This window comes from Chroicocephalus ridibundus, chromosome 21, assembly GCF_963924245.1.
Source record: "Chroicocephalus ridibundus chromosome 21, bChrRid1.1, whole genome shotgun sequence".
Classification (NCBI taxonomy): Eukaryota; Metazoa; Chordata; class Aves; order Charadriiformes; family Laridae; genus Chroicocephalus; species Chroicocephalus ridibundus.
Window position 1 is genome coordinate 4,219,161 of NC_086304.1, and position 20,705 is coordinate 4,239,865.

At 49.2% G+C, this 20,705-nt stretch overlaps 1 protein-coding gene and 1 long non-coding RNA gene across 5 annotated transcripts in view; one reads left to right on the top strand and one right to left on the bottom strand.

Annotated features, from left to right (window-relative positions):
- Nucleotides 1-7,802, top strand: part of LOC134526049 (uncharacterized) — a 37,136-nt gene extending 29,334 nt beyond the window's left edge. The window contains exon 3 of the long non-coding RNA XR_010073886.1: nt 7,748-7,802. This is a non-coding gene — a long non-coding RNA (uncharacterized LOC134526049). The remainder of the gene's footprint in view (nt 1-7,747) is intronic.
- PLEKHO1 (pleckstrin homology domain containing O1) overlaps nt 264-20,705 on the bottom strand; it is a 30,246-nt gene continuing 9,804 nt past the window's right edge. Inside the window, exons 3-7 of one of the 4 annotated variants that reach the window (XR_010073883.1) lie at nt 16,238-16,378; nt 14,657-14,761; nt 10,842-10,943; nt 8,885-10,355; nt 264-2,886 (exon numbers count right to left, since the gene is read on the bottom strand). Coding sequence is in view for 2 of the 4 variants with exons in the window: in XM_063357480.1 (XP_063213550.1) it covers nt 9,582-10,355; nt 10,842-10,943; nt 14,657-14,761; nt 16,238-16,378 (1,122 nt within the window). In the remaining 2 variants the exon portion in view is untranslated. Of the gene's footprint in view, nt 10,356-10,841; nt 10,944-14,656; nt 14,762-16,237; nt 16,379-20,705 lie in introns of all 4 variants that reach the window. The other 3 variants (XR_010073882.1, XM_063357480.1, XM_063357479.1) reach the window with 3 other exon arrangements.

Genomic DNA, 20,705 nt, shown 5'->3' on the forward strand with positions numbered 1-20,705 from the left:
GTTGATCGCTGCCCTTGCCTGTCACTGCAAGCAGTGACACACGCTGGCTTGTGCTACTGCCATCCATCTCACTGGGTCGGCAGCGTAGCCCTTCCATTGCAAAAGACTTGTTGTGGAGCAACCAGTTCATCAGTATGAAAAAGTGCTTGATGTTAGCCCTGGAAACATCACTCGATTCGAGTTATGTAAAATCCATTAAGAAAGGCGCTTTTTTTTAAAAATTTTTCTTTAATTTAAAAAATTCTTTTCATCACAGCCTTAAAATCAATCAAAATAAACAGAGCTGGAGCAGACTGGAACAATGTCCCGGAGTCTGTACATATGGAAGGTTTAATTTACATAAAAATCAGTGCAGATCTTCCAAAAGCAACAACCCATTCCATCCCCCCCTCCCAAATCCCCTTTTTAAGAAGAGGAAAGGAGAACCTGAAATACAAGGCAAAGAGGAAAAGAACTGATAGATCAAGCAACAATAAAATCAGTATCATGTTTGTAAATATTCTTTTGAGCAGTTGCAGCAAAAAATAGCACCTTCAAAGCCCCTTTGTGCAATATATGTGGAAACCAAGGCTTTCCAAGGAGTTTAAACGGGGTAGAGACATGACATGGTGTTTTGCTTATGGACAGGAATCATCTCCTCCAAATTTTAACTGTTTGGGCTTGCATACAGTTAATGGAAAGAAATCAATACCTGTAGAGGGTGATTTGTTCATACCAAGATAAGCACCGTTTCTGGGGAAGGAAGCTAAATGGCTAAAGGTAGGCAAAATTAATGCCTTCCTGATTGACCTTTCAGTGGCATTTGTGTTCCTAAACCATGTAGGCGTTCTCGGAGAAGGGAGCGACCCAAGCCCTTACATTCCCTTCTAGCTTTTTTGAAAATTCTTGTTTTGCTCTGAGCCATGACTCATCAGGGGATAAACCCAAAGTGGCTCATTAGACATGCGTATTCATGAAGTTCAGGGTCACTGTCTTGGCTTGCAAACGATTTGATTCCTTCAATTATTGGATACAGAAAAGGGAAAGAGGAGAATGTTCCTTTCTCACACAGCAAAGCAGACATAAAGGGTAATCTCGCAGAATTCCAATTAAATGGATTTTGAACCATTCTCTAATCTATGCATCCTTGTGCTTTGAAGTTCTGATCAGTCGCTCCTGGAGCTGGTTGTTGCTGCGTGATGAATCAAACCTCAATGTGGAGGATCTTTGGATTTCCAAGTAAAATGGGAGATGGAACACCGGGGTCAGTGAGCTCCACCACCGTGCACAGCAGGGATTTCCCAGCAGGTAGGCAGGGCCACTGCAGCCTTGCAAGCTTCCCAGCATGGATTGTGAGTGTCGGAGCATCCTTCAGCTGCCCGATCCCAGCACCGGTGCTTGCCAGTTGTGTGGATCAGGTCCTCATGCATGGGTTCCTGCAGGTTTCATGGTTGGTACAAGTTAATGCAGCTCTGTGGAAGCTGGTGCAGCCGAGGGCCATTTGTGGCTGTTCATTATCTGGCCTGGCAGAACAGCTGCTTCTTACAGGCTGGAGCTTTTGGTGTTTTGATGAGGGCTGTGTTGGCAGATCAGCACGTCCTGGACAAACCTTCCAGCAAATAACTAAAACTCTTGAGTCCCTGAGATCCTTTGCTTTTGCCAGAAGGCCAGGAATTGGCCTGGGGTATTGGACGGGCTGGGCTGTGACACAGAGCCCTGATACTTCAGTGTCACACCCGCCCTCTTGCAGCATGGAGAACAAACCGGCAGGCTCTGCTAGAGGAGCCGGATTCAGTCAAATGCTTAAGCACTTGCTCAGATCTACGAATTGGTGAAGGAGGTAGAGCCAGGAGCTTCATGGAGCAGGAGAAGCCTGGACTCAACCATTCCGGCATGGGCCCCGGGACGCTTGGAGCAGCCTCTCAGCGCACAGCTGGCTTTTCTGCTCCCCCTTCACTCTGCTCAGCTTCTTTAACAGACAAGAGATGTAACGATGGCAGGAACAGTGTTCCTTCCTTCCCTCTCCCACCCTTCCTTCAACGGGTACATGCGCTCCTTGCACAAGCTCAGCAGAGTCTCCTAGAGCTCACTCCTCTGGGCTGTCGCCTGCTTGTTTTTTAAAGACTCATATAACTGTCTCTAAACCCTCTCTTTTCCCACCCCATCGCCCCCAGCTTTGCTTCATTTACATCATAGTCACCATTCAGTTCTTCCCAGGGCCTTTTGTTTGCTGTGGGTTCCTGCAGCTCAGATACAAATAGCTCCTGGTCCTCTGGAAACCATTCATTATTTATTCTGAGGGGAGGATAGGGGGCCCTAGGCTTCTTCCCAGCTGTGCCAGTTGAAATTCAGTGCCAGTTTGGTGGGTAGGGAGGGGCAGGCAGGGTGGATGGGTGATGTCTTCTGTTCGGATGTGGAGGAGGGGTGGAATTCCCAGAAATACACAGCCTTCAAGTTATCTAGGAGTACGTGGCTGAAGCAATCAGATGGGGCATGGAGGGAGAGGGAGAGAAAAGCCGGTGCCTGGTTTGCTGCCTGCCCGGTGCTGGTACGCTCCTCCCCGCAGCGCTGGACGGTGGTAAGCGGCATCAGGGAGCTTGGGGTGCAAATCCCTGCGAGCAGAGCACTGCTGAGAGTCTCTGATGAGGGGCTGTGGTCCCCTCTCCTTCAGTGGATCTCTGCCACTTATAAAGTGATAATTATGGAAGCTAAGTTGGGAGGAAGTTTTCTTTAAAGGCGCTTTTTGCCATTTCATTTTTTTGGAAGGTCGGGGGGGAGCTGTGAACTGTTTCCCTACAATGGAATCAAGGGAGGTTGTTTCCTATTGAAAAAACGGGTAGGCAGGTACAAGCTTCTTTAAAAATATTCCGCAGATGGATCAAGGGCAGGTTCCTTAGTACATTACAGCTGTGCAGAAAGAAGGATTGGGCAAGTCTTAAATAACGCTCAAAGTTTTAACACCCGAGAAACAAGGATGTGGCGGGGGTGCATCAGGAAACACTTTCCACTGTGCTGTGCTCTGCACTCAGTGAAACCCTCGGGCATAAAGCCAAAATGAAGTTGTTCCTCAACTAAAAAATCCCCCATGCTTTCCCCAGACCCTGAACACTTGAACACTGGGCACACCGACAGCATTAACGTGAGGGATATGGTCTGTCCGGCTTTTGTCACCGAGGCGCAGGCTGAACTGGCAGGTAGTGAGGGTCCTGTGGCTCTGTCTCTGCTAGTGTGGCTGGTGTTCCAGCTGTGGCTCTAAACCAGCCCCATGTGGCTCTAAACTGTCCTGGGAGCTGCCGAACCCAGCAGCGTGCTGGGCTGCAGAGCAGTGGGTGCCATCACCCTGCCTTCAGGAGCCGGCGATGTCTCCACACAGCATAACCCTGCTCTGTCTGACAGATATCTCAGTGATGAGGCCGGGGCAAGGTCGTGTGTGTGTGCATGTGAAGGGGTTGTAAGAGGTGTTCAACGAAACCTGACCTCGAGGAGCATCTTGCAGTTACGCAAAGTGAGAGCCCCTGGTTCATCACATGGTTCCTGCTCTCCCATCACCCTTCTGAGCAGAGAACGAGACAGGAGGAACTTCCTAAACCAGGAGCTGCTGAACTGCAAAGGCAAACTGAGACAGGAATGATGGAGAGTGTGAAGGAGAGCAGCAAAGAGGCAGCTGTCTTCCTTTTCTCTGAAGGCCCTGGGAGGTGGTTCAGGGGACCAGTTCCACGAGAATCCAGGGTTCCCCCGAGACCCAGATGTGCTGCTCAGCTGGTGGATTTCACAGGGGAAGACTGAGGAGGAGGAAGGGAGCAGTTCGGAGAGCGCTGAAGTGCTCAGCGCTCCGAGTGGATTTGCCATTTCATTGTTAATGTTTTTCATTGTAAATGTTTGCATAATACTGTAGATGACAGCTGAAAGGGAAGAAAGTCAGAAATCAAAATAAAAGGCTTTTGGAAATGTCCCTGAAGGAGAAATTGGGAACGATTTTCTGGAGTAAAAGCAGTCTGGAAATTTCCTTTGTGAAAGGGAGTTTCAGTTCTCTCCACAGCTCAACACCTTAGTCCCTGACTTCTGTTTTCGGCAGACAGCGCAGCCCCCGCCTCCCCCAGGCACACACAGAAGTCAAACCACAGTCAGCACTTCCATGGTACCAATTCCTATTTTACATTTATAGATCTTCTTGCACCAACTACTTCAGGCATTCAGCTCACTCTGATTTATGTGTCAGCTCTTCAATATACAGAGAATTGAGGCTTTTCATTCCCCTCCTTTCAATGATACCAAGCATGGGTGCTGCAGATAGACTCGGGGGGGGGGGGATAAGCCCCGACCCCCCTCCCTCTTGCAGATGCTTGTCCCCTTGAGAGCTGGGCTGACGGCTCCCGTGGCTGCTGCGGTGCTGTGCTCAGCACGGCCAGGGCCATCTGCCTGCCCTTCCTGCGGTTGTGTCACGCGCAGTCCTTGGAGGACAGGCTTTCTTCAGCTCTGAGATTCCCCCCCAGGCTCCGGCATGCGGTGCATGAAGCAGAAAGGGATCTTGCTCTTCAAATTCTTCAACTGCTTTTATAAAAATGATTTGCTCGCGTTTGACACTGCTTGTTCCCCTTGCAAATTTGTCCTTGCTATGCTGCGAAGCATCCCAGGCGCACGCTCGCGTGGGGTGTGCCTGCCAAGCTGCCATGCCTGCTGATTTATTCTCGGCACAGCCACGGCCATCCATGGGGACACTGCCTCTGTGGAGAGCCCGGGGCAGGACCGGCAAGAGGAAAGGAGGCAGGAGGGAAAAGTTTAAGCACCAGAGAGGCAGGAAAGCAAAATACAAAACCTCTCAGCTTCCAGGTGGACTCTGCCCTTCATCCTGTTGTGTAGGGACCAGGTATAAATAAACTCTTTATTTTCAACTTTGTTTTATTCACATGTTAACATCTGATCTTCCTGAAAAATTGCTGCCCAGTGCCCAGAACAATTCTTAGGGGCTTTTTAACAAGAACAGCAATGCTCCCAAAGGATTCAGAAGCTGAGATTACTGCTACAGCTCTTGAGTTTAATGTCTTGGAGATGACCAGGCGGTTGCCCCAGTTGCAAAGCGCAGTCTTCTCGTAGGCCTGCCGGACTGAAGCTCAAATTTTCTGTGTTTGGTTTTCTGGACTGCGGTAGAAGTGAGGGTGAATTGCTGCCTTGGGACAGTCGGAATTATGCCTGAGGCACTGGGGAGGAGGCAGCCCCAGGCCGGGCCTTAGAGAACAGCAGGCTCTCCTTCTCGGCTGTTGTGAAGCACTTCAGTGTTCAGGCATGTTCTCAGTTTGAGTGACTTCTGTGATAAAACTCAAGCAGGCTCCTGAACCCTCACAAATCTCAAAAAAGTCTGCTGGAATCCTTTTCTGAGGTTCCAGCAGCAATTCAAGGGCAATTCCCTTCCTTCGATGACTTAAAGGTGTTAGACGGACTGCAGATCCATTCACAAGGAAGATCCCTTTTTATGGCAGCATCATAAATTCCTCCCCATCCCCTGGTGCAAGGACCCCCCGGGACAGGAAGGGGGTTCCCACCGCACCCCCCCTCCCTGGTGTGAACGGCTTCCTCGGCATAGGCGTGCTGAGAAGAGACTACAGAGAATCACTGCAATTGCAGCTGAATCATTTTTATTATTGCAGTTTGTAGGGTTTTTTGGAAAAAAAAAAAAAGCAAAATTTCTATTTAGTCCTTTGGAATGTGGTTCAATTAGAGAAAATAAGGGTGAGAATCGCTGTGTGTTCAGTGCCTTTGTTAGCCGTTTATATGGCTAAATAGAGAATAAACTGTCGCTAAGTGTGATCTGTTGATGAATTGCACCCGCTGGGTGGGAGGAAACGGGCTCAGCCCACCTCTCCCTGCCCTCGGGAAGGGTCCCCACGGGGGGACCCAGCCACAGCTTCCCCGTGGGCTCTCCGCTTGGGAGCTGTGCTCAAGAAGGGAAGAAACAGCAGCGCTAACGTGACTGGCAGGTTTTCCATACACATGCCATTCTACCTCATAATTGGCTTTTTGTCTCTAATCCCAGAAGTGGGATTGACAGAGGGGAGGACTTTGCCAAATTTTAAATAAATAAAAAAAAAGAATAAAAAGAGAAGGGAGAAAGGGAGAGAGAGATTTCGATCCTTTGAACTTGTGCAATGTCTAGAGTCAGAGGCTCCTGTTGTTGCAATGAGTTTATAGATATTCTTGTGAAGCATCTAATAACGCAGTAACACAGAGAACCCTCTACTTGGCCATGACCCAGTAATATACGGTGCTCGGCAGCACAGAGGCTGAGCCCAGGGTTGAAGTTTTCACAACTTGGTAAAGTTTCAGACCCGGTTGGAGCCTGGCATTTCTGCCTTAGGAAGAATTCCACAAGTCGAGTTTAATTTTGTTTTGAATGAAAACAATGTAGAAATTGCCTGTGGAAAAAAGTGTCAGGCTTCTTGAAGGGGGGCAGTCGGTAAAACAAAGCATTTTATTTTGACTTGGAGACATTTTTAAGGAAAAATTCACATTTTGTATAATACAAAAATATTCCTAAGTGAAAAATATATGTTTTCTACTCTGAAATCTCACGGGCTTTTTTCTTCCTAAGTTATTCCTTTTCTCTGGGCCCCGTCAGAAATGATGCTTTCTACAGACAGGGAACATATTCTGAAAGAAAGTTTCTAATCAATTTTGGAAATAGTAAATCTTCCCAGGATCCCACTCAGCAGTGCTGAGCTGGGGTGGAGAGAAGGGAGGGAGAAGCCAACGCGTGGATCAGATGTGGGATCTTGTGTTTGAAAAATGGTCCGGAATCCCCTGTGGTGCTTGTGCTAGCCTGAGGCACTCTGTTCCCCGCAGGGCGGAGAAGAGCCTGGGGTAAGACAGGAGGAGTGGGAGAGCTGGACGTCTTTAGGGCAAGAGTATGGCGCCGGGGGCATAAAAGCAGCCGCTCCTGCTGCTGCGCCACAGCTTGGTACCCGGGCAGCGCTCTGCTCTCCAGCTAAGAAACGCTGCACCCAGAGCTGCGTCGCGCCTGGCCCTTTAGGTTTTCGGATTAGGAAATCGCCTCCTGGGTTTCGGCAGGATGAGAACTGCAATTCTTCCCAGGTTGGAAGTAGTTTTTTCCTCACTTCCTAAGTCAGCTCCACCATTTCCTCCAAATCTCGTTCTAGGTACAAAAAAGTAAGGCTTGCAGAGGTTGGTCCAAAGAGCAGAACTGGTCCCGCGTTTCTGCTCAGCTCGGACAAGTGTGTAACGCGTCCCTTTTCTCTGGACAGCAGAGACGTAAGGATGGCAATGCTGTGCCCAGACCTCCGGGTAATACCAGATGGGATTCAGGTCCATAATCCTGTGGACGCAGCAGTGAAATAAAGATGCCCTTGGCTACCTGTCTAACAAAAAAAGTCACTTGTTTCGGGTGACTGCTCAATGTTCCATCCCTGCCTCGAGCACTGTTTGTGCACTGTAATTCTTGTATTACCTTGTTGCTTGGGAAAGACTTGAGACCATTTAATGACCCCTGAACAGTCAGGATCAGGTGTATTTTCATGCTTACATTTTGACATCAGTCCAGGAGGCCAGTCACAACACATATCCATCCCAATCGAGAGCAATTCAAACCTCCACGTTTTTAGACTAGCGTTCTTATTTTGAAAACAAGGCTAATTTTAATGCTGAAAGTTGCATCTGGAAAATATTTGCATATTTTTCTTGTTCTCTTGATCAAAGAGCTGAGTGGGAAGGGTTATATCAGAGTGGCTCACATGCGTTCTTTTTTAATCTCTTTTAGGGATTCCGGTTTTCCTCTGATGCTTCCAAACAGATCCTTCAAGTGATAGAAAAGGTAAGAAAAAACATTGGAAAGAATAAAAATGCTGGAATACAACCCCGGAAAGTTGTCGCATGCAGCTCTGTGACAAAAGCTTAGGTGAATGAGTGATGCCTTTTCAAAACTGTCCTTTAAGAGCAGGCAAAGAGCTGTGCTGGAGTCAGCAACAAGTAAACGGTTGTTGGAAGGGACATAAGTTCGTAAATAATAAGATCTTCGGGAACGTAGTGCCAACAGTAATAACTCCACCAGTAATTCTAACAGGAGAGCGGGAGAAGGACTAATTAAAACAAACCAGAAATGCTTTCTTTGTAGTGCTGGCAACTATACATCAGCAACACGAGCCTGAATGGTAAAGCTGACCAGACACAAGTGAAAGTAACCAATCTCCTTTCCAAGGGAGGTCAACCATTAAAAGAAAATAGACAACACCAACTGCGACCAGGAAATAACTCTGTTGGTTTTAATATTTTCATGGATTATTTGCAATGTAGGTAAGGGAATTAGGTTTCCTTTTTTTAAAAAAAAGTAACAGTTGGATGTTACCACATCAGTGTACGTTAAGCCCTGTGAGACATCTTAACATCCTCCTTTCTTGTCTTTCTGTTTAAAGGCGTGAAAACTGAGCCACCTACTTAGCAAAGTGCTTGGCATCACCAAGGTGAGGGTATTTGAGCTCTCTACAGGCTCAGCTTTCATTTCAGTAGGCCTGATTCTGATCTTAGGGGAGCAACAAGGGCTGCCTGTTGCAGTCTGGCTGGTAGAAACCGAGCCTGTGCACGCACGAGAGAACGGAATCAAACCCACCAAAACTACTTTTGGCTCTTGGTTTCCAGCTGTCGCCTGTACACAACCCTGATTTTTCCATTTGCCCTCAGCTCAAAAGAAAAGGAAAAAAAAAAAAGAAATGAAAGTGGAAAAGCCAGAAAACAACCCCCTCAAACAACCCGTATGGGCTGTCTGTTAGATTCAAGGCTTTGATCCTCTATTTGCACAGAAAGGAAGACATTTAGCTGCTAACTCCCATTGCACGGGGCCAAGGGGGTTCTGTAAAGCATCAACGGACAGACAGGCTCAGTTTGGACACGGATTGCATACCTGTAGCCCTCCTTCTGGAGGGCTGTATATGTACCAGAAGAGTAAGAGCTGCCGACCCCAGGAGTTCACAAAAGGGACCTGTGCCAGGACAGAACCCCACTAGCTGCAGTCCAGCGAATGCCTCTGGTGACTTCCATCAAACTCCAGGTCAGCCTGAACTTCCAGGCATCTTCGAGACAGTTCCCAGATAATGGGGACTTCCAAGCATTGGCTGGGACGGACACCTTTTTTTTCTGTCATTTATTTCCAAGAGGACAGTGAGGGAACAAGACGAGATTCTTGGTCAAGGAGCTGTAATGCAGGATACAGCTGAGACATTAGAGCAGCAAAGCCAGGGCTTATACAGCGCAAGAGCATCTGTCCCCATCATTATGCACGTGCTGCTCCAGGCATGCAGGGGCATTTTCTAGGAAACGGTGCTTTCGTCCGTCCTCCAAGCATGACAGAAGTTGGGGGCCCGTGGTGCAAAGGGTGCTCTTTAAAAAAGGAGGTATAAACTGTAACTGAGTTTATTGGAACACAGGGTTGTTTCGTCAGGGGATGCGGTGGAGGAAAGGAAGGGTTCAAGCTTAGAGAAGCAAATTTGGGTGAAACAGGCACCTTTTCACTCTTTTGAACACTGTAAATAATAATAATTAAAAAAAAGACCAAATGGCCGCCCTCCCCTGTCCCTCCCTCCCAATCCCAAGGCTTGCCTTCACATCATGCTCTTCCTGTACTGAGACTGTGAGCTCTGTTTGGGTTTTGAGTCCGCCTGCTGCAGTTCAAACTGTTTGTACAGGTCCCTCAACTCTTTGATCTCCTGCAACACCCTCTTGGCTTGGCTCCAGGTGGAGGAAGCCTCCCCCAGCAACCTCTCAGATTCCTGCAGGATCCTTTCAGAGTCCGACTTTGAAGATGATGAGGAAGAAGAGGTGGTGGTGGTGGTGGTGGTGGTGCTGGTGTTGGAATCCTTGGTCTTTCTCTTGCCTTCCCCATAGCCCTTCACCTCTGTCAGCAGTTCCTGAGTTTTTTCCAGTTTCAGTGCAACCAGTTCTTGTATCCGGGACAGCTGCTCTGGTTCTGCCGAGGCAAACTGAGCCTCCAGCCCCCTCCTCAGCACCGCCCGGTGCGTAGAAGAGTCCCGTCGAGACAGGATTTCTTCCATGGAGGCACATTTATTCTTTTCTGAATGTGAGAGCTTTTTGGGGACCTGTGGGGTGTACATGGTCCCTTTGTCAAAGGAGTCATTGCGCTGCCCAGATCTGTCCCATGAGGTCACCTCCCGTCTCGGGAGGCTCCCTGTCCGGCCTTTCTCTGATGACTTGACATTCTCTGAATCCGAGCGGCGCCGGCCAGCAGTAAGATGTGCCACTGACTTATCCAGATCCACTCGGAAACTCTCTTCGCAGGTGCTGTGATCCTCTGGAGAGGCGTCTTCCTCCTGGATCAGGTCGAGTGTCAGCATGCCATCAGAGGTTGAGGTAGATGCCTGAAGAAGCAGATGAAGAAGAGCTGTGTTATCATTGGAACCACATACTACTGTTGAGTGTCTCTCATACTGGAGGTATGCATCACCTGGACCGGGATGCAAAGATGGACCAGGAATACTAGAAGTGTGACCTACTGACAGAGCCCCAGGTTCCTAGCTGAGATGCAGATCAGCTGAATGGCCTTGGACAAGCCATCTACGCTAACTCATGACTGAGTTCCCCAGCCGTATGGCTAATTCTCCATCAGGAGCTTGAAGGAGCTTTTCATTTTCAGCATCAGGAAAATGGGTGTCAGTGATGGCAAGCTGCTGCTTTGCGAAAGGGTTTGTACAAGGTCTTCAAGAATGGAGGACAACCCTGGGTCTTTACAACAATTTTCAGTTCGGGCCAGAGCTCAAGCACCAGGTCTTCTTGCATTTGCTTATAAATGAAATAGTTGCAAGGGAATTTTACCTAAGCAGGTGTCTGGAATTTGTTATACATACCACAGCCATCAAATGTCCCCGTGTTGGAGGGCGTCGGGAGTGCTGTATTTTTGCTCTGTCGCGTGTCGGGTGGGCGAGGTAGCTGTCCTCTTCGACAGTAACCTAAAGTGGTGACAAAGGCTAGTTGAACACCTGGGAGCACAGGAAATACGAGCCATTCCTAGCTCCTGTAGCTGTAATCAGCCAGATGCACTGTGGCAGATCATTCGTTCCTCCAGGGTTCCCTTTCTCTTGTGACCTGGCTGTGTGCTGAGGGTGAACTTCTCCCACATACCTCTGGGACAGGGGCTGGACTGCTCAGCAGGCAGAAGCTGGGGTTGCAAGCAGTGAGTCCTGAAACTCACTGAGGATGCACAGAAGGAGATTTGCAGGTAGAGCCAGCAGGGAATGGCATGTGGGAACCCAGCCTTAGAAGAGTCTTAGAGTTTTTCCTTGGTGTCTCCCCTCTGTGCCTTGATGGGATCAGATCTACTTAAATCATTCCTGGCAATTATCTGTTGAATCTATGCAGGGAGAAAATTAGGAGAGCCAAAGCGCAGCTAGAGCTCAACCTAGCTACAGCTGTTAAGGATAACAAAAAATCTTTCTATAAATTCATTAACAACAAAGGGAGGATTAGGGAAAATCTCCCTCCCTTACTGGATGCAGAGGGAAACACAGTCCCAAAGGATGAGGAAAAGGCTGAGGTGCTCAATGCCTACTTTGCCCCAGTCTTTAGCAGTGGAACTGGCTGTTCCCTGGGCACCCAGCCTCATGAGCTGGGAGACAGGGAGGGGAAGCTGAACGAGGTCATCACAATTAAAGAGGAAGTGATCAGTGACCTGCTACACCGCTTGGATGCGCACAAGTCTATGGGACCAGATGGGTTACATCCAAGAGTGCTGAAAGAGTTAGCAGCCGTGCTCGCCAAGCCACTTCCCATGATCTACCTGAAGTCATGGCTAACTGGGGAGGTCCCAATGGACTGGAGGGTAGCAAATGTAGCGCCCATCTACAAAAAAGGCAGAAAGGAGGATCCAGGAAACTATAGGCCTCTCAGTCTGACTCGGTAGCAGGGAAGGTCATGGAGCAGATCATCTTCAGTGCCATTACAACTCATATAATGGACAAGCAGGGGATCAGGCCTAGTCAGCATGGGTTTATGAAAGGCAGATCCTGCCCGACAAACCTGATTTCCTTCTATGACAAGATGACCCAATTATTGGATAAGAGAAAGGCTGTGGACATTGTCTACCTAGACTTTCGAAAAGCATTTGACACTGTCCCCCACAGAATTCTCATGGAAAAACTGTTGGCTCATGGCCTGGATGAGCATACGATCTGCTGGATCAAGCACTGGCTGGATGGGCGGTCCCAAAGAGTGGTGGTCAATGGAGTTAAATCCAGCTGGTGGTCGGTCACAAGTGGTGTCCCTCAGGGCTTGGTGTTGGGGCCATTTCTGTTCAACATCTTTATTGATGACCTTGATAAGGGCATAGAGTGTATCACCAGCAAGTTTGCAGATGACACGAAGCTAGGCGGGAGTGTTGATCTACATGAGGATAGGGAGGCTCTACAGAGAGACTTGGGTAGATTGGATCGATGGGCCAATGCTAACGGTATGAGCTTCAACAAGGCCAAGTGCTGGGTCCTGCACTTGGGCCACAACAACCCCATGCATCGCTACAGGCTTGGGGCAGTGTGGCTGGAGAGCTGCCTGGCAGAAAAGGACCTGGGGGTTCTAATTGACAAGCGGCTGAACATGAGCCAGCAGTGTGCCCAGGTGGCCAAGAGGGCCAATGCCATCCTGGCTTGTATTAGAACTAGTGTGACCAGCAGAAGGAGGGAGGGGATTGTCCCCCCATACTCAGCACTGGTGAGGCCACACCTTGAGTATTGTGTCCAGTTCTGGGCACCTCAATACGAGAGAGATATCGAGGTGCTGGAGCGAGTGCAGAGGAGGGCAACGAAGCTGGTGAAGGGCCTGGAGAATAAATCTGATGAGGAGCGATTGAAGGAGCTGGGACTGTTTAGTTTGAGGAAGAGGAGGCTGAGGGGAGACCTCTTCACTCTCTACAACTACTTGAAAGGACATTGTAGAGAGGTTGGTGGTGGTCTCTTCTCACAGGTAATTAGTGATAGAACAAGAGGGAATGGGTTCAAGCTGAAGCAGGGTAGGTTTAGGCTGGACATTAGGAAAAAATTCTTCCCAGAAAGAGTGGTCAGACACTGGAATAGGCTGCCCAGGGAAGTGGTGGAGTCACCATCCCTGGATGTGTTTAAGACTCGTTTAGATGTGGTGTTAAGGGACATGGTGTAAGGGAGAACTTTGTAGAGTGGAGTTGATGGTTGAACTCCATGATTCCAAGGGTCTTTTCCAACCTAAATGATTCTATGATTCTATGATCTGTTTGTAAAGATTTCAGTGACAGACTCTCCTTGAAGCAATCTATACCATTGTTTGCTATGCTGCTTTCTGCTCTACAGCTTTTCCTATGGTCTGACCTTCGTTTTCCTTCACTACAGGGTTTTGTGTTACCATCCGTGAGAACAAAGAGCATCACAGCAGTGGGCCACCTGGACTGCGCTAAGTTGAATGCGGATGAGATAGATCTGAGACAGATCTAAACTGAAGAATAGTTGTTATGAAGCATTAATGTGAGACAGCGTTGAAATGCTCTTTCAAACCGCAGCCCCGGTAGCGAGGGGCATAGCCTTCTCATGGCAGTTATCGTTCACTCTGGAATAAACTATGTGGGAATGCTCACACGGACCTAAACCTGGCCTCTGTCAGCTCAGCTGTGGTTGTAAGTGCACGCTTCGTCTCCAAGAGGAGGCTGAACTGATGCTGCTTTGTTCTTTTTTTCTAGTAGAAGCTGCTTTGCGTAATTGTGGTAGTTACTTTGGGAGTGTCGTGCAGCAATAATGCCACCACTTTGGAAGTGGTAGGAGCTATGCTAGTTACGCGTTGTGTGGACGTGTTCTCAAGTAGGCAGGGCTATAGTGTTCAGGGCCCTCCTATTGCTTTCCCACAGTGCACTGATGCCTCATCTCTCTGGTTGTCCCTTCTTTCTTCACTAAATGGAGGGCCTGACTTGCCTTGACAGATATGCCACACAGTGCTGAGAAGGCATGATTAAACATTCCTGGTTTGACCCTTGAACAGTAGGAAAGGATCTGCAAAGTCTAAATGCCCAGTAATTCCCATTTCTTCAGCCACAGCAGTGGAAATGGGCCTGTCTCTTGAAGATGGTGATTGAGAGGGGAGGGGTAGGCGGGATGAAGATGGACTGAGGTGGGTTGACAGATGGTGCTGTGCTATTAGAGTGCTCTGAAGGTAGCGTGAGACTGTATTGGTTTTCAGTTAATTCCTTAATTCAGTTCCACTACTTAAAGCTCCTTTGCAAGCATGAGCACGCTGCATGTTCACCCAGGAGCAGCGGATGGGAGGAAAGTCTCTCCAAAGCCCCGGGAAACAGAGTCCCACCATCCCTGTGCTGGGCCCCAAAGTGAAGGCATCTCACTGGGGCCGGGTGTGCCAGGGAGCGGACAGGGCCCTGGCGGCTCCCCTTGCCTTCGCTTTGCAATCAGTGCTGCGTATTAATCCCGAGGCTGGGAGGATCACACTATCCCAGACCTCCAGAACAGCTCACTCCATAGGTCTTGGTGGCTGTGCTTGAGTGCAGTCCATAAAACCCCAATGGCTTTGCACTCTTTTTAAATAGGAAATGGAGAGGGTAGGAGGGGCTGCTGCTATCTCCAGCAGTCTAAAATCTTCACCCAAGATTAAAGTTGGGACAACAGAGCCTGGGTCCAGCCCTCAGGGTCCTGCTCACCTCATCTAAGATGCGGTTTTTAGCACGTGTGATTGCAGAGTTGAGGGCATTAATCCAGGACTCTTTCTCTTCTGGACTCACAGCCAGGAAGATCAGATTTGGTGCCTACAAAAGAGGGAATTCAGGTCAGTGCCAGTGACTAAACTCATACAGAGATGCTTTCACAGTGACCCTGCCCACAGAAAAGCTACACGGCCTTTACAGCTGGCTTGGCTCAGTGGGAAAACACGAAGCAGACCCGATCCTCCAGTCCTGCAAAACGGCACTGCTTTGCCACACACTGCACCTGGCCTCTCTGCTTCTTGGCAGCCCTTTGCAAAGCAGACCACGATTCCTCACAGTACCCAGCTTTCCAACCCAAAAGCTGTGTACCATATTTACTTCCCTCGTGGCTGCAGTTCCTCCTTCCCCCTCTTTGCCTTCCCACACACCAGCCTCGATTTTGCCCTCATCAAACGATGATGCAGCCTTTCTGTGCATCCGCCACTCACATGCGATTTATCTGTTGCCACCTCGGACTTTGGCAGGGTCTGGTAGACAAGCGGCTACAGGAGGTACCCACAGAAGGAGCTGGATTTTCCATACTATGATATGTCAGATGCACACGGAGGGCAGAGCAGTTCTGAAAATATGGCGTGTAAAGGGGATGCAGGATCCTTAGTTTTGTTTTTTTTTAAAGTTAGATACTCAGTAGAAATTAGTTTTAGCCTCTACAACATTTTGTTCAGTCCTGTCCGTTGCTCACACTGCTCGGGGACAGCGCAGCCGCTTTCCATTTTCCCCTTCTCTTCCCTTTTTGCATTCCCTGGTGTTATACAATCCCTCTCAAAGTGCGGGGCGGGCAAGCCTGGTTTACTGAAACAAGTCAGAATGAAGCGTGTAAATCCAGCTCACGTGTGTGGCTGTGGGTGGGTGCATCTGTGCCAGAGACAGCCTGCAGTTAGAGACTGGCTCTCTTTTTGCAGTGGGAACTGAGACCTTGTGGAAAGTCCTGCTCCTAGGTAGCAGAGCTCCCATTCTGGCACTTTTTTAGCCTTCCTCTGTGTGGAAGGGACCCTTGGGACAAATTCCTGTGCAGCTCTTTTGATACTGCCCAAATCTGGGCAGCAAACCCAAAGACCATCAGCATCCCTGCCTCCGCCCGTGAATTAACAAGGGCAGTCAGCTGAACCACAGCTGCCAGGAGTGGCGGCAGTAAAATGGCTTTGTCCTTGCTCCTGGCAAATGTTCTGATACCTTCCTTTCCCAAAGTCAGAATACTCTCAGGTGATCAGATGCAGAGATAAATGCTTGGTCATATTTACTTAGTACACCAGAGGCCTGAGTGCTTTCCCAGCAGAAACACTGATTCTCTCTCCATCTCTCACTGTTGCTATTGGTCGTGACGTGGTAAATGCACATTCATGTATTTTAAACCACGAGACACGATCAGGACTCCTACACAAGTGAGGCTATCCAGTCTGACCCCCCAGTTACTGTCTCAAACCCTCAAGCCTGGAGCAGTAACTGGGAGACAAGCTGGCCTGCACCAAGAGCTGACGGCTTTCTCGGGCTGACCGCGTGCGCGAGAGCAAAGCGTACCGTGTTCCCAGGCTGTCTGGAGTGGGCGAGGGTAAATTTGCTGTGGTTCTTTTTGCTTCTGCTTTTGGACTTCCTGAGCTCTTCGCATTTCTCATAATCACTCAGGTCAAACATTTCCTGTATGTTTTTTTCATCTTTTACCTGCAAAAAGAAAAATAAAATTACAGCCTTTGCAGATGTTGGACAGAGAGGCAGTGACAGGGCTGCGGGGTGGCTGCACAGGGGCTCTGAAGGTACAGAATGTGGGCTGGAGCCTCTGGTGGGTTTTGTGGTCACTGAAACACTGCGCGAGAGTCGTCCACCTTAAGGCACAAATGCAGTAATGGCACTATTAGCTGGGGAGCGCTACACTTGGGTTTGCGGGGGAGAAGCAGAGATTTTCAGCATGATAGTTTTGACTCAAGTCTCTTCTGCAATGAGGGGGACATATTTAGAAGGCTAACTTGAAAATCACAGTCTCCTAGGTTAATTCCTGCCTTGTTATGGATTCCTTCGGAACTTGACTGCTTCTCCCACCCCTGAAGTTACTGGGCTTGGGCTGAACTGACATGCAGGTGTGACCAGACACAGTGTTAATGCTTGTGGACCGCCAAAATGAACAGGATTTACTCCAGCAGCAAGAAGAGGACACTGTCAGCGAGGAGGAGGTTCCTGCGGAGGCAGGAGATGCTGGGAGGAGGTGGACTTTCATCTGCTGATTAAAAGGGGCAATCATATTAGCGCTTGTTGCTTTTCTGGAGACATCATAACAAAAGTTTGAGGGATAAAAATTAGCACTTCCTATTTTTAACCTGGTGGTATTACTGAAGGCTGTGCTGACAGCTGATTTGGGGGGTGGATGAAGCACATCCAGTCCCAGATTACTGACACGACACGTCTGCTGCTCTCCCCCGCTGCTGAGCCTCATCCCCTGGGAAGGGGCTATGGGCAGAATTCATTCAGGCCCCAGTGATGGCCCAGGTCATGGGTTTTGTTCTGGTAGCTGCTGGGTGGCCAGGCCCCCAGAGACCTTCGGCAGCCAGGGGATTCACGAAAGGTTTCAAGAAGGAGGAGAGTGCTAGGGCTTGGCCTTCAGAGGTGCAAGCACTTCCTGGTTGTCCTTTAGAGAGCCATCGAGTGGCCACTTGGCAGCTTTTACATCTCACTTTTTCCAGGTCTGTTTCCCAAGACTTCCTCTATTGGCCCTGGTGAGACAGGCACACAGCTATGGATAAATACCACAGAGGCTTAAATTAAAGATGTGACTTGCGCAGGGCTGCGAAGGCTGTGGCTGAGCTGGGGAGGAAGCCAGGGTTCTTGACACTGCCCCATGACAGACAGACCCCTCACCTGAAGGTGCTGTCGCTCGGGGGACACTTGGAGCAAAGAAGAGAATGCAGAGCCTGTCTTCTGCTTCCCCCCTTCAGTTTTGTATGGCCTTCCTTTTCATTGCTGTTTTTAACGTTTTTAATCCTCACTTCCCATTTCTACAGCAGGGCAGCTCTACTTGTTCCATGGTAAACATGAGCAATGTAGGTAACTGGGATGGAAAAGAACTTGGTTTTGCGTGTCCGCTAAGGACAGAACTGTAGCAGGCTCAAATCCATGTGAATCTGCTTAATCCGACTCCAGTCGGGGTCATTACAGGCTGGGATCTGAGTTTGAGTAACTCAGGTGCCGGAAAGGCAGACGGTGATGAGGTCTTAGCTCTTGGATTTCTTGAAAGGACTCCAGCCCATTTAATATGTTTCCTCCCTAGTTTTGGGAAGCACTGAAGGAATTCCCCGTGATGTTTGCAATAGAATTAAAGGAAGAGGCTGACTAAAACGCTGTAACCAGCTTTCTAACCAGAGACAGAGATAAACTGACCATCTGGCCTTGCATAATGACTGCAGTTCCCCCTCTATCCTTTTTTCCTTCTACCCCCACAGTTTGTCTTCACGAACTTGGTGGCAGACACTGTCCACAGCTATTCCTGGAGCCCCAGAAGCTATTGCTTATTTCTGCTGATGACAACAGCCACTGTGTATGGGCTGTTACGAACAGATATGGAAATGGCTCTCACAGATAATGTCTATCTATGTATCGTCCCTGTGCCTTTCTAATCGGCTTTCCTCTCTTCCCAGTAACACCCTGCAATCCACCTCTTTCCAAGAATCTTGGCTGAATTCAGCCTTATTCATTTGCAGCGGGAAAAGCCGATCCCCTCTGAGCCCCCAGCTGTGACACAGCGGCACAGACAGAAGTCCTTACTCCAGATGTTTGCTCATGTAGGTCACTGGGACTTCCCCAGCCCTTCCCTCTTTTCCCAGACACGCAGAGCCTGCACCGTGAGCTCACGGGAGCTGGGACTCAAGTATCTTGCCTCTAGGAATGTCTACCGGAGGCTGCAGAGAGGATGGGTGTAATCGGTTCAGATAAACACCCTTCAGGTGTAGCTCGTCCTTTAGAAGACTTGAACTGACAAATGCCAGGGCTCTAACCCTGTGCTTGTCTACCCACGACACAGACAGGAGACCCTGCTGCACGGATGGTACATCGCTTTCACCAAAATGCCGTATGTGTGCATAGACCAGTTATAAAATGCTTAAGAACTGCGAATAAGCAACATCTATTTGCATTAAAAGGATGATGGTGGTGTCCCGTTTCTGCATTTCAGAGCAGGTGGTCACGTCCAGCCCCCCACAGGTAATTTGGGGAATGGGTGCACATGTGGATACCGTTAAGGATGTGGGCATACCAAAGGGTCTGTCTGCCCTTCAGCCAGAGCTGCAGTGCAGGCAGGAAAGGCAGGATTGTGCTCACTTGGAATTGATTCCCTCCTGTGCAGAGCCTTGGTAGTATAATGAGGCCATAAAGTGAATGGGGCCGTAATTTAGTCATGTGAACGTGGCTTTGTTCTGCCGTGGTGGTGGGAAGAGGTCTCAGCATCAGCCCGAAATGGGCTCCTCTGCGGTGACGCAGCAGCAGCGATTGCGCGGGAAGGACAGCAGTCGTGTCTCACAAGGGGCATTGCCAACTGATGTCCCCTCTCTCCCCCGCACTGAGACATGCAGGCAGAGGAGTAAACAGCAGGGCAAAATAAGAGAGCATTCAGTGTGTAAACAGTGAAACGAGAGGAAGGAAGGTGAAAGGCAAAATTCAAAAGTACCAGCCAGATCTTTTGTCCTTTGTGGGAGGCTGCTCAAGCCAAGAAGAGGGAGGAGGTGGGCATGAATTACAGAGCAGAGGCAGGAGAGGATGAGCACTCAGAGGCTGAGGACAGTCACGCAGCCCGTCCTTGGTAAAGAAAAAAACCAACCCTTAAAGACCCACAAAGCTGCTGGAACCACATGGTCAGTGAGCCTAAATCCTGGTCACCTACATCAACAGGTGGGTGACAAACCTGCAGGGTGTCTACTCTCCTCCACATTTTCAGCGAGATTGGAGCCATGCAAATAAAACCCTTCAGGTTTTGCCAGCAGAGCGTTTGGCTCGATGTCTACCCAGCAGCGTAAGCTCTTTGGGCAACATTTTGGAGACCTTTGGGAGGAAGGAGCCTCAGGTGTCAGTTCTCAGTAGGAGGGAACGAAGCACGATTTCTCTGTCGCCTGCTGTGGTTTGTAAAGGAGTGGCAGGGGCAGCACAGCAGCATCGATCTTCATTTATGTCAGGGTGACCTGAGTGAGGAGTTAATCCTAGTGATGGAGATTTACTATGACCATTACATCTGACTGTTTGTTTTCTTCTTCTGTGCTGAATATAGATTGAACGTAGATTTTTGAAAGTCAGGGCTGATTTTTAGTCTCAGACACCAAACTTGAAGCTCTTTAAGAAAAGGTCTGGGTTCTGGAAAAGGCTGAGCATCTCCTCTGGGTACAGTCTTCAGTCTGGTTCCCCATCCTCAGCCAGTTTGTCTCTTGCCCTCTAACTTGCAGGAAAGACAGCTTAAACAGGCTCTCCAAGGCCTGACAGTTCCTCTTTTCTACAGCTTCTTTTAGGGAGTCAAGAAAAAGCAGAATCTTCCCTGTCTGGGGCAGCGTATCCTCTCCTGTCCATGCACAGGTTTGCACACCTGCCTGCGAAGCAGCTGGGGCTCTGCAGATGTGGGTATTTTTTGGATCCTCTGCTTTCATTAACCTTTCTTGAGGTCTCCCACGCTCTAGTTTGAGGCTGAGAGGTATCAGGGACTGCTTGGCTCAATGCGCTAGGCAGGGAGAGGCCTGGATGGTTGATTTTGGCAAAATCACTCCCAGCTGGGAGGTGGCCAGCAGGTCTTTCCTTCCTCACAGCTGCTGAGTGCCTGGCATGCAGCGAGCTGAGGGACCTCAGAGCCTCGTGGGCAGGTAGGTCTTGTACTCCTTGCCCTGCAGGGAAGCTTTGGATTGAAAGGATTAAGGTAAATAAATCCAAGCAGTTGCTGCCATGGCTGTCTCCTGGCTTTGCTGTCCGTACTGTACCTGCTCTAGGCAGACAAAGCAATTTCTTGTCCTGGGGCTCAGTCTGGCTC